Genomic DNA, 13,271 nt, shown 5'->3' on the forward strand with positions numbered 1-13,271 from the left:
CAAAATATATATATATATATATATATAAAACATTTTTCTTTTTATATTCCACTTACCTGATTAGCATCACTTAATGTCTTGTCTGTATATTTTTTGAATAAATGGCTTTACACATGTAAGAGAAAACTAATTATTCTTGTTGAGAGGCTTATACGCTGGTTAGACATGATAACTAATATTTAAGGAATTGACAGCGTATACTGGAAATATAGATTAAATAACCTTTAATATACACTTTCCGATATTTCGGGCGACTTGTTGAGAGGCTTATACGCTGGTTAGACATGATAACTAATATTTAAGGAATTGACAGCGTATACTGGAAATATAGATTAAATAAACTTTAATATACACTTTCCGATATTTCGGCGAACGTCACGTTGCCATCTTCTTGGGAACTTACTAAAAAGACACGTGCACACAAGTACTAATAACAGCAAATGAGACTGAAGCTAGGAAGCTAGCGTTTTCCTAAAGTCCTGATGGTGCCCCCTGGCGGGCTATATTGGTAGTTCTTGGCCTTTGGGCTGAAGTTCTTCTGATAAAAGTTTCCCAAATTTGGGGCAGTTTCATGCATCCAAATTTGTTGAGGTTTGGCATGTTCCTAAGGGCCGAGGCTGATTCCATGAATAGTCTTTCATACTTGAACTTGCTGCGGTGTATTACTGTGGCTTTCTTCCATCTTATTCTGTGGCGAGTATCCAGAGCGTGGTCTGCAAGCCCAGAGTGGCTGTACTGGTGAAATCGGATGTAATCCTTGTGTTCTGAGATTCTGATATTTGCTGTCCTGCCTGTTTGGCCAAAGTAGGACAGTTTACAGCTGCAAGGGACCTGGTATACACCAGGTAGGTCTAGGGGAAGTGGCTGGTCTTTGGTGGAGCGGATAAGGGATGCCAGTTTTCTGTGTGGTTTGTAACAGGTGGTCAAGTCATGTTTTTTTAAGATTTTATTGATTTTTTCCGAGGTGCCTCTGATGTAGGGAATAGTGATGGATTTAGAGTAATCTTTTTTGTGAAGGGGAGGGGGTGGTGGGTTGTGGATAACTGGGTTAAGTATTTTTTGGATTTTTTGGAGGAGGTAGCCGTTGGCTGAGAAAGTGTCACGGATGTGATTTAGTTCAGTGGTAAGGGCTTGATCATTAGAACAGATTATTTTTGCCCTGTTGAATAATGTTTTAATAACTCCATATTGTTGTGAGGGGGGGTGGTGGGATTGTTGGTGAATGTATCTGCCTGTATGGGTGGGTTTTCTATAAACTGAGAAAACCAAGGTTCCATCAGGTTGGCGGGTGACTAGTGTGTCTAGGAAGGGGAGGTTATTGTTTTCTTCTTTTTCCAGGGTGAATTTGATTCTAGGGTGTTGGTTGTTCAAGTGTGTTAGAAAGGAGAGGAGTGAATCCGGGCCATGTGGCCAAATAGCGAAAACATCATCAACGTAGCGAAGCCATATGGTAGGTTTTTGTGGGGCTGAGTTTAAGGCTTTCTCTTCAAACATCTCCATGAAGAACTTGGCCAAGGGTGGGGAGAGTGGTGAACCCATGGCTGTCCCCTCTATCTGTTTGTAGAATTTTTCCTGCCAAACGAAATAGCCTGAGTTCATTGTAAACTGAAATAGGGCTGAGATATCGGGAGGAAATTTAGCTTGGATTAGCTCTAAGGTTTCTTTGAGGGGAACATTCGTGAATAGGGAGGAGACATCAAAACTGACCATTATGTCATTATGTTGGCGTGTAAGGTTTTCTATACTGGCTTTGAAGTGGGCTGAGTTTTTTATGTGTGATGGTGTATTGCCAGTATAGTGTGAGAGCGCTTTGGCTAAATGCTTGGCTAGTTTGTAAGTGGGGGAATCAATGCCATCCACTATGGGACGTAATGGCACATTTTCTTTGTGTATTTTTGGGAGCCCATATATGCGGGGGGGTCTAGAGTTATAGGGTTTTAGTCTGTTGGTAATCTCCACAGGCCAAGAAGTGACCTTCTTAAGGAGCCTATGGAGTTTTCTAATTTGAGTTGGTGGGATTGTAATCAATGGGGAGGTAAGTGGAACGATCTAATAATAAAGCCTTGAGCTTACCTGTGTAATCTTTAAGATTGAGTACCACAGTGGCGTTCCCCTTATCCACTTTGGTGATCACTATTTTTTTGTTTCTCTTCAATTCTTGTAGTGCCTTGTATTCACTAATGGATATGTTGGATTTTGGAGGTTTTGCTTTATTGAGAACACAGGCTACATCCAATCTAATGTCGTTGGCGATGTGGGTTGGAAGTTGGCGAATCCCGCGTTCAATTTGAATCATTAATTCCTCGGCCGGTAATTTCCTAGGAGCAATGGCGAAGTTGTGACCACGTGACAGAGCGTGGAGTGCTTCTGGCTTTAAGGTGGCTGACGATAGGTTAACAACAGTGTTGGTTTGTAGTTTGGACGCCAAGTTCTTTGTTAATTTATCAAACTTGTTGATATGTCGTCTTCGTACTCGTTCAAATTCTTTTTTAGCTGCCGTACACGAGACGTCATGTAGGATCGACCAAAGTTCGTGATTCAGCGTAAGTGAAAGCTCATTTTCTAGCGTTGATATAGCTCCGTTTATGTCGGCTAGGGAACCGCGTGTAGCGGTAATTTGTTCCCGAAGTAATGCCTGGCTAGCGCGGTTGTAAATACGGAGAGCTTTCTGTGAGATGAAGCGGTGTTTAAATTTAACACAGTTAGGGATGACATGATTATCCCGGCAGCATTTTAGGAATGCCAGACGGTTAAGTTGTCTGGATAATTTCAGCCTCAGTTTGCCGTAATGGCGGGCCTTGCGTGCGAAGAGATCTCCGTGGATGATCATTATTCTTGTTGAGAGGCTTATACGCTGGTTAGACATGATAACTAATATTTAAGGAATTGACAGCGTGTACTGGAAATATAGATTAAATAAACTTTAATATACACTTTCCGATATTTCGGCGAACGTCACGTTGCCATCTTCTTTCTTCTTAGAAGATATGAAGTAATTATTCAAAAAATGTACTATGTCTGACATTGATGTCTGTTAAACAATCAGTATCTTACATGCTTCGCTGCATTGTTCTCTCTCCTTTTGCTGCTTAACCTTCTTGTCCTTCCTGTCTATCCAACAAATATGTAACAGTTGTTATCAGGGAATCCATATGGAAATCTACTGAAAGCACTAAAATTTGATGAATTTTGGCATCTGTGAATGAAAATGCCATGATTTTTGTAATTTACAAAATATATTTTGTTTTTCATAGTACTTCTGTTTGGATATGCTGTATCCAAATTTGTATATTAAAAATGAGGAAAGTGACAAAAACCACATAATAGAAAGAAACCAATTTTTATGGGAGTGCAGTTAACTTCTTGAATTAAATATACTAATTATCCTCAGAATATGTCATTAACAAAGAAAATGCCTCAAATGCACTAAAAAAAAAAAAATTCTTAATTATCTTCAACTACAAGTTTTTTTTTTTTTTTGAAGTGCATTTGATGCATTTTCTTCGTTAATGACATAGTTTGCATTCTCTCTCTCTATTTCCGTGTACACAAAAAAAACATTTTGGATCTTTCATTCACTAGGACCATTTGTCACCTTTCATATCCTAGTTTGAAAATAAATTTGTGAATAATGTGATGTGCAATTTCTAAGTATTCTTATTTGATGCATTCAAACAAGTGTTTACAGCTAGTTTAACATTAAGAAAATTTATACTATTCATTGAATGTTTGACAGTGCATATATTACTGTATTGCAGTATTTTGCAGTTATAATTAATGACTGACTGATTAGGTTTCACGGTATTTAGTTAGGAAGATGCCTGATTTAAAAAAAAAAAAAGTTTTTTCTTGTTTTTATTTTTTTTATTTTTTTATTTATTTTTTACTTGTCCACTATGAATTTGGGGAGGGAGGGGTGAAGTACTATCAAATAAATTTTTTTGTATAAATAAAAGCACCAAAGAGGAACAATTCTTTTTTTGAATGCATTAATTGATAAATACATACAGTATCATCAATAAAGCATAGTCAATTTTTTTTTTTTATTATTATTTTTCACTACTTTCAGTTATGAACCAGAACTCTTCCCTGGGTTGATATATCGAATGGTGAAACCCAGAATAGTATTGTTAATATTCGTGTCAGGAAAAGTTGTTTTAACAGGTGAGTTATTAACATAATTTGAAAACAGTGTTGTTTTATATATTCACTAAAAATTCAGTTACAGTATTTCTTTCCGATTTAAAGATTATAAAATTTAAATCAGCTAAACAAAAAAGAAAAGAAAGCAAAATAGTGAAGAAAACCAGCCAGCATTCTTATGGTGTGCTGACCATTTTGTTGACATGTCATCAGATAAAGGATAAGAAAGATAGTTAGGTAAAGGTGAGTATTTTATTTAATTGCCAAGACAACAAAAATGGGATGGAGTTTTTGCATTTTATAGGTGGAGATTCTTAGCTCTGAATTTGAACACACAAAGATTCTATTTAATCTGTCCCTTGATAGTTAATATAAACACCACATCCCCATTTCAAACCAACTTAACTCTAATATTTAGCGAACCATATGGTTGTAAAAATAATCATACATAATTTAAAATTCTGAATATTTTTACGTATTGGTTATGTTAGAATGTTTATCAGTTTTAGTATCATAACACGCATTGTCGGCACTTGCGATGTACCTGTTATTGAAATTGTTTTGTCAAAAATGATATGTAAAGCAGTAAAAAATTGATGTACTTACTGGATTTGATATTTGTATTACTTACAAGAATTTTATTGTAGTTTAAAAATATTAAGTTTTGTGTTTTTATGAAGACATTCTCTCTTGTCACTAATGGAGACAACGTGTCAGCCATTATTTATACCTAACTTCTTGCTTACCAGTTTTATGGAGTGCACATGCTCGCTGAGAAGTTTAATGTGTGATTGACAGCTGACAAGTTCGGTATCGAAGCAATGGGAGAGTAAACAAGAGCGCATTCGGAAGGAATTTAGAACACAGGCCAGCAGACATTTAGATCCAGAGGAGTTTTTTTTTTTACGTGACAGTTGGAGGAAAATTAATAGTATATTCCAAAAAAGGAATCATGGAACTATTAAGTTTTAATGTGGATAAATAAAAGAAAATATTGCTATATGCGTTTTAAACGGAATATTGGAGGAAATGCTAATTGAAAGATTTATAGTAGATTCCGAAAAGGGAAATCGTAGAACTGTAAGTTTTTTTTAATTGAAAGCATTAAGACTGTCAATAAGCATTTAGTGAATAAAAGAAGAATTTGCTATTTACGTTCTAAAGGAATGTTTAAGAAAACTCTGATTAGGAAGTTTCATCTGTATTAAGGATGCCGGATCTGACTATTATTTCTACTGAAGAAAAGCGATAGAATTAAGTTCGGAAGAATTAATGTGTGCTACATAAGTGATGAGAAAGGATCCTGTAAAAATGAAGAATAGAGTCATATATCTTCGGAAAAGGGCCTTGACAGAGAAAGAAACTGGCTATGAACATTTTGTAATTGTGCAAACAAAGTGTTTAGTCTAGTCTTAAGTGCAAGTTTATTTTTAAAAGGCCTTGGATCCAATTAACTTTGTAGTTAGTTAAGTAATATTTGTTTGAAGTGTATATATATTGTTTTTGTTATATTAAATGTGTTTATTTTGTATTTTGGTCTTGAGTCAGTGATTATTTGGATTCTGAAAGAAATAGTTAAGATCATTGCACCAATTGGAGTGATCCCTTGTGCATATATAGGTACACTCAAAAATAAAAAAATAATTGTTAGAAACAGAGATTATCTCTATGGTAGGATCAATAATATGAATATAATATATATATGAATATCATCTATATAATAATCCATTAAAATTATTAACATTTATATTATATTAATATAAATAATTAATCTGTCCCTTGATAATTAATATAAACACCACATCCCAATTTCAAACCAACTTAACTCCAATATTTAGCTAACCATATGGTAATCCATAACTAACTTATCTTTTATCTGTTGATGATTCACTGAAATGACACGCACACCATCAGAATGCTGGCTGGTTTTCTTTACTATTTGTTTTTAGCTGATTTAAATTTTATAATCTTTAAATACATTGCTTTCCAAAATATGTGATATGTTTTTATGGTTTTTACATTTATCTTTTTATACATTGTTACTTAGATATTTGATTTTCCAACTCTCATCTTTTTTTTTTTTTTTTTAGCTCATTTTTAAAAATGTCAGTGTATCAAATAAAATTGACATAAAAATTAAATCACTAATTAATTTCTAGATTTACATTAAGAAGTAAATAATACAGTGACGTGAACAGGAGCTTTATTCTGTTTGCTTTAATCCATTTACTAAATATAACCTTTTTACTGCTAAGATAACAGAAGCCATCCAAACTCTCTCTGCTGCCTTTTTTTTTTTTTTTTTTTTCACAATTTTCTTTTATCATTCAGATTAAAAAATAACATGCTAAACTTAGTCTGTTTTACCGAAATTGTGACACTTATAAATTATATTCTATTGATAATCTTGCTAATTATTTTATACAATACTGGCAACTATGCCACTATTACATCACTTACATCATTATCATCCAATTCCTGACATGTACCCTCAAGCAGTTTGCAGGATATTATGATAGTACTTCATGAAAATTTTACATCATCATTACTAACGTCCTATCAACAATTTTCCTCCAAATCAATCTGTTATCTGTCAAGATCGCACATATCTTATATTTCTGTCTTCTAAGGCACTTTTTACTGTATCAATCCATCTATATCTTGGTCTTATGCTGGGTCTTTTTCCTGCCAACCTGGCAGAGAACACTTGTTTTGCTAATCTTTCCTTTCCATTCTAGTTAAGTGACTATACTATCTGACATTAGCTCTGCTAACACATTCCTGGATGCTAACAAAGTCAAGTTCCTTCCTAATATCCTCATTTTTAATATGATATTGCCATTGATGATATCTGTTCGTACCCCTAATCTTTCTCAGAACTCTCATATTCTGCAGTCTCTAGTCTTCGGTCAAGTGTTTTACTTCTAACCCAGCTAAAAGATCCATAAGTTAAAATTGGTTTGAACACTGTCTTGTATACAGCTAATTCCTGATTGCATGCCTGTTGAGTGTCCTTTATCACTGTGCTGTCACTGCTTGTTTCATTTAGCAATTTTTTGAAGTAATTACTCCATACATCAAGAATATATATTTTTCTCCAGTTTTCATGTCACCTTTATCATCTCTGATTTCTTTTACAATTTTTGAGCTGCAACAGCCTCCAGAATAAACAATAAATTACACGATAACACAGTAATTAACTTTAATGAAATGAAAGTACAGATATTTTGTACTGAGAATAACAGTACATCATCAGTGTGTAGAAACAGACAAAGCTGGTACCTTGTGAATGTCATCTAACATACTTTGGGCAGACAGGCCATTCTGTGGAAAAAAGAATTAATCTACATTGGTATTATATCGAATACATGAAATCTCAAAAGTCTAGTCTGCACAATATAGTATATACACTAAACGCAGTATCTAGTGGGCTGAAGCTTGTCTTCTCCATAGAAGCAGGTTTAAATATGAAGGCCTTTTCAAAGAAAGTTGCAAAGCCATTTTACATCGGCCAAATCTGAATCGGAACGATTGTCTCTCCCTTTCTCCCAAGAGTTTGGGAGATTCTTATCTTATGTAACTAACAAAAATTGTTTTTAATAATATTATTTATTAATATTAATTTCTAGAACACAGCAACAGTTTTTAATCGGTAAACCACCGACTACTGTACATACCGTGTAATCTTGTTCCTTTGATTTGCTTGTTTCTACATGCTGATGATTTACTGTTATTTTCAGTACGAAATATCTTTACTTCCATTTCATTAAAGTTAATGACTGTGGTTATCGTATAATTTATTGTTTATAGTCATGCCACAGGTACCTTTAAAGATTAGCCTCTAGAATATTTTGCCACCTATTGATATTTATTTTCTATGTTCTTACCATTTATACATTTGTCTCTGTATTCTCTAAGAGCACAAGCTGACTTATTTGCCAGGAACTTTTGATATGCTTTCTTCTTTTTTTCCTTCACACTGGCTCCTTAACTTCCTGTGCCCACCATGTGGTTATGATTTTTCTATCCTTACAGACAACCTCACCACATGCCTCTCTGCTGAATCAGTCAATGTTTTCTTCAGGGCTTGCCACTGAATCTGCAAGGTTTTGGTTCCTGTTCTCAAACTCTTTCATTTTTTCTTGAATAATGTTTGTGTATTTTAGTCCAGTTCACATCCGAGAGCTACTCACTTTTATTCGCTTTAAAACTTTCTTACATATTCTTCTTTTCAATATGAAATTCAATTTTATCCTGCTCAAGACTAAATGGTGATCACTTCCAATTTCAAATCTTCTGAACACTGTAGTATCTTGTACCAGTGAGAAAACATCACTGTCAACAATAACATAGTCAGTGAGACTTTCTTATTCCTTGCCTACTCTCTTCGTGTGAATTTGTGCACATGTTTATGTTGGAACATTGTGTTAGTAATAACCAATTCATGTCCTGAGCAGAAATCCAACAGGTATTTTGCCATTATTATTAGCTTTGCTCTTTTCTCCAAATTTTCCCAAAATATTTTTGTATGTCTGACAATCATTTCCTACTCTGCTATTTAGATCCCCAATACAGTTGTTTTCTCTAAAGCCTCAAAAAATTCCTCCACTTCGACCTTAGTAGAACCTTCTGTGGGACCATAGGCACAAATAAATCTCATGGTCCTGTTCCCCATTCTGATATTTGCTCACTTCACTCTCTACTGGATATTTCCTCCCATTCAAGATTAGCCTCATATTTTGTGTTGAATACTATAGCTGCTCCTTCTTTTCCTTGGTTGTTATTGCCTGAATATAACATTTTGTATTTATTGCTTAGAAATATCTCACCAGTTTTTGTCTTTTTTGTTTCAGGCACCCCTATTATATTGATCTGGTACTTATTCAATTCTTCTGCTAGTTCCATTTCTTTGCCATTCAGGTTCTTATGTTGATAGTACCGATCTTGAACTGGTGATGTTGAGTTGGGATGTGTGTGTGTGTGTGGCAGGATTTGTTCCAGTAGCTGACTTTTTGTTGTTTGCCCTGGTTCCCTGGCGAAAACAACAGGGGAGCCTGGTTAAACAAGTTCTCTCATGTTGTACCATCATTTTGCATTGTGGTTTAAGCCATTAAGAATGCAATTTAGTCGGCTAAATCCCAAATTTCCAGCCCATCCTCATTCGTTCGGCATCCAGGTAGATATCTAACAGGGTGCACCACAAGAAGGTGAGGATCGGACATTAGGTCAGAAGTCTTGGTCGGTTCTCTGCATTTCTGTAAAGGCTATGTGGAGGTCTTCTCTCAGTTATGCAGCTTTGACCTTTAAGCACCCCCGACCCCTTAATGTGTGATATTTTTTGATACAGAAGTGTATACACACACACAGGGAAGTACAAAATTTGTCACACATGTGCTCTCTTTTTGTTCTCCTCAGGTAAGGTTTTTGAATTGAACATGCATGACAATACCTAGTGTTTTTGTGCAAGTGGAACCAGGTATTGAGAAGTGACTTTCTTTCAACCTGATGGATTGGTCACCAGGGTGGACATTCTGTTTTAGTAGTTACTCTTACTGCATGGAAGGTTTTAAAAATTTCTCTTTTGAGAGTCAATTAAAAGTCTTCAAGTATTATGTTTTTCCCTGATTTTACATTGTTTGAAAATTTAGAATTATGTCCAGGAGGGAAAAAAGGAATTCTCTATACCACTTTTCAAGTACTTATCACACATTCAGCAGAATTTACACCATGTTTGACATGTCAGTCATTCCTGTATTCTTATTATATTGTTAATACAATGAGGCTTAATTTTTAGCTGATTAATCTGCCTATTTCGCTTTCTGGATTATTTCATGAAATATGCATCATGTGGTCAGCATGATGCATATTTCATGTCATTTCCTAGCAGATGTAGACAGATAAGTACTTGAGTTGATCTGAAATATATTCATGTTGGAAGTTTAATGGAATATTTACAGCACTAGGAAAGGATCAAAACTAATTTTAACGCTTAAAATATTTCATCTCAGTCACTACGACATCTTCAGGGATTACAAACAACTATTGTAACACACACTCAAACACAACACAATACTAAGTGAAACTTAGTATTGTGTATCTTATTGGCTTAAACCAAAATAAAAAATGATGGTACAGCATGACAAATTTCATGCCGGCTGGGACATCGCCCGGTTAAACAAGGCTCCCGTTGTTTTCGCCAGGGAACCACAGCGAACAGCAAAAAGTCAGTTACTAGAACAAATCCTAAAACCCACCTCAACTCAAAATCACCAGCGTTCAAGATTGGTACTATCAACATAAGAAGCCTGAATGGCAAAGAAATGGAGCTAGCTGAGGAATTGGATAAGTACCAGATCGACATAATAGGGGTGACTGAAACAAAAAAGGCAAAAACTGCTGAGATTTTTCTGAGCAATAAATATAAAATGTTATATTCAGGCAATGACAATCAAGGAAAAGAAGGAGTAGCCATAGTATTCAACACAAAATACAAGGCTAATCTTCTTGAATGGCAGTCAGTCTCAAGTAGAGTAATGTGGACATATATGAGAATGGGGAACTGGACAATGAGACTTATTTGTGCCTATGGTCCCACAGAAGGTTTTACTAAGGTAGAAGTGGAAGAATTTTTTTGAGGCTTTAGAAAAAGCAACTGACACAATGAAAAAGGAAAAGTTGGTCCTTGTCTAAATAGCATAGTAGGAAATGATTGTGAGACTTACAGAAATATTTTGGGAAAATTTGAAGAAAAGAGCAAAGCTAATAATAATGGCAAATATCTGTTGGATTTCTGCTCAGAACATGGACTGGTTATTATTAACACAATGTTCCAACATAAAAATGTGCACAAATTCATATGGAGAGAAGAGGCAAGGAATAAGAAAAGTCTCATTGACTATGTTATTCTTGATAGTGACGTTTTCTCCCTGGTGCAGGACACCAGAGTGTGCATAGAATTTGAAATTGTAAGTGATCACCATTTAGTCTTGAGCAGGATAAAATTGAATTTCATATTGAATAGAAGAACATGTAAGAAAGTATTAAAGTGAATAAAAGTTGAGCAGCTCTCAGATGTGAACTGTAGACTAAAATACACAAACATTATTCAAGAAAAAATGAAAGAGTTTGAGAATAGGAACCAAACCTTGGAGATTCAGTGGCAAGCCCTGAAGAAAATACTGATTGATTCAGACAGAGAGGCATGTGTTGAGGTTGTTTGTAAGGATAGAAAAATCAGAACTCTACGGTGGACACAGGAAGTTAAAGAGGCAATGAAAGAAAAGAAGAAAACATAGCAAAAGTTCCTGGCAAATAAGTCAGCTTGTGCTCTTAGAGAATACAGAGCCAAATGTAAAAAAGCTAAACACGTGAAAAACTAGTTAAACAAAAGTCATGGGAGGACTTTGGTAAGAACATAGAAAATAAATATCAGAGAAGGTGGCAAAATATTCTGGAGGTTGTTCAAGAAGCTCAGAAGTGGAGGAAAGAGTGCTGTAAAAGGAATTAGAGATAAAGGTTACATGAAAACAGGAGAAAAAGATATCCTTGAAGTATGGAGTAATTACTTCGAAAAATTGCTAAATAAAACAAGTAGTGATGATAGCAGAGTGGTAAAAAACACTGGCCAAGCATACAGTCAGGAATACATATCCATACTTGAAGTAGAAAAAGCCATCAAAAGCCTGAAATGTGGAAAGGCAGCAGGAGTAGATGATATTCAATTAGAAATGCTCAAATATGTAGGTTTAAAAGTCTTACAATGGCTGCACTGCATAGTTCAGAAGGATGAATTCGAAATGATTGGAGTGGAGCTCTCATAGTACCCATATATAAAAAGGGAAATAAAACTGAATGTGAGAATTAGAAGTATTTCATTACTGAGTGTTCCTGGTAAGATATATGCACGTATACTTGAGAAATGGTTGAGAAGGATTGTGGAAGAGAAGCTTGGTGATGAACAAGCTTGATTCCGGCCAAATAGAGGCTCTCAGGATCATATTTTCACTTTACGACAAATAGTCGAGAAATCATGGGAATATATAAAGGTCCGTATTGAAGTTTTGTAGATCTGGAAAAGGCATATGACAAGGTGCCAAGAGAGAAGCTATTCAATATGCTGCGGTTATGTGTGTCAATGGGGCATTATATCAAGCAATATTTAATCTTTATTTGAATTGTAAGTCAGCAGTTAGAATTGAAGGAAGTACAGGAAGATGGTTTAATGTTAAATCTGGTGTTAGAAGGATGTACATTATCCCCACTGTTATTCATTATCTATATGGGTCACATTATGAAGGAAAGTGGTATTAAACCTGATATCAAAATTGGAGATGTTAATCTCAGCTCTTTGCTTTATGCGGATGATGTTATACTTCTAAATAAATCTGCTACAAGTCTCCAAGATTCCCTGACGAAAATGAATAACTGTTGTAATAGATATGGTATGTAGGTCAGCATTAAAAAGATAAAGACAGTGAAAATAGGCAGAAACATTGAAAATATCAACTGCATTGTGAATGGAGAACCCACAGAACAAGTAAAACGTTTCAGCTACTTGAGGCACGATTTTTAGTGAAGATGGTAAATTAAATATAGAAATAGACAACAGAATGAACAAAGCTGGTATGATGGGAAGTCAACTGAAGAAATTTATATGGAATAAGAGAGAAATTAATAAAAACACTAAATTAGCTGTATACAAGACAGTGTTCAAACCAATTTTAACTTATGGATCTAAGAGCTGGGTCAGAAGTGAAACACTTGACCAAAGACTAGAAACCACAGATATTAGAGTCCTGAGAAAAATTAGAGGCATTAACAGATGACATCAATGGCAATATCATATTAAAAATGAGGATATTAGGAAAGAACTTGATATTGTCAGCATCCAGGAATGCATTAGCAGAGCTAATCTCAGGTGGTATGGTCACTTAAACAGAATGGGAGTGGAAAGATTAGCAAAACAAGCGTTCTCTGCCAGGTTGCAGGAAAAAGACCCAGAGGAAGACCAAGATATAAGTGGATTGATACGGTAAAATGTGCCTTAGAAGATAGAAATATAAGATCTGATAATGCTCGAGTCTTGACAGGTAACAGATTGATTTGGTGGAAAATTATAGACAGATAGT

The 13,271-nt window shown here is 35.0% G+C and overlaps 1 protein-coding gene across 1 annotated transcript in view; it reads left to right on the forward strand.

Annotated features, from left to right (window-relative positions):
• Tbp (TATA binding protein) overlaps positions 1 to 13,271 on the forward strand; it is a 121,805-nt gene that overhangs the window by 90,996 nt on the left and 17,538 nt on the right. Inside the window, exon 6 of the mRNA XM_090395854.1 lies at positions 4,070 to 4,164. Coding sequence (XP_090251980.1) covers positions 4,070 to 4,164 — 95 coding nt within the window. The remainder of the gene's footprint in view (positions 1 to 4,069; positions 4,165 to 13,271) is intronic.

Source organism: Typopeltis vanoorti, chromosome 7, assembly GCF_054136105.1.
Source record: "Typopeltis vanoorti isolate ZY-2024b chromosome 7, IOZ_Tvanoo_1.0, whole genome shotgun sequence".
Classification (NCBI taxonomy): domain Eukaryota; kingdom Metazoa; phylum Arthropoda; class Arachnida; order Uropygi; family Thelyphonidae; genus Typopeltis; species Typopeltis vanoorti.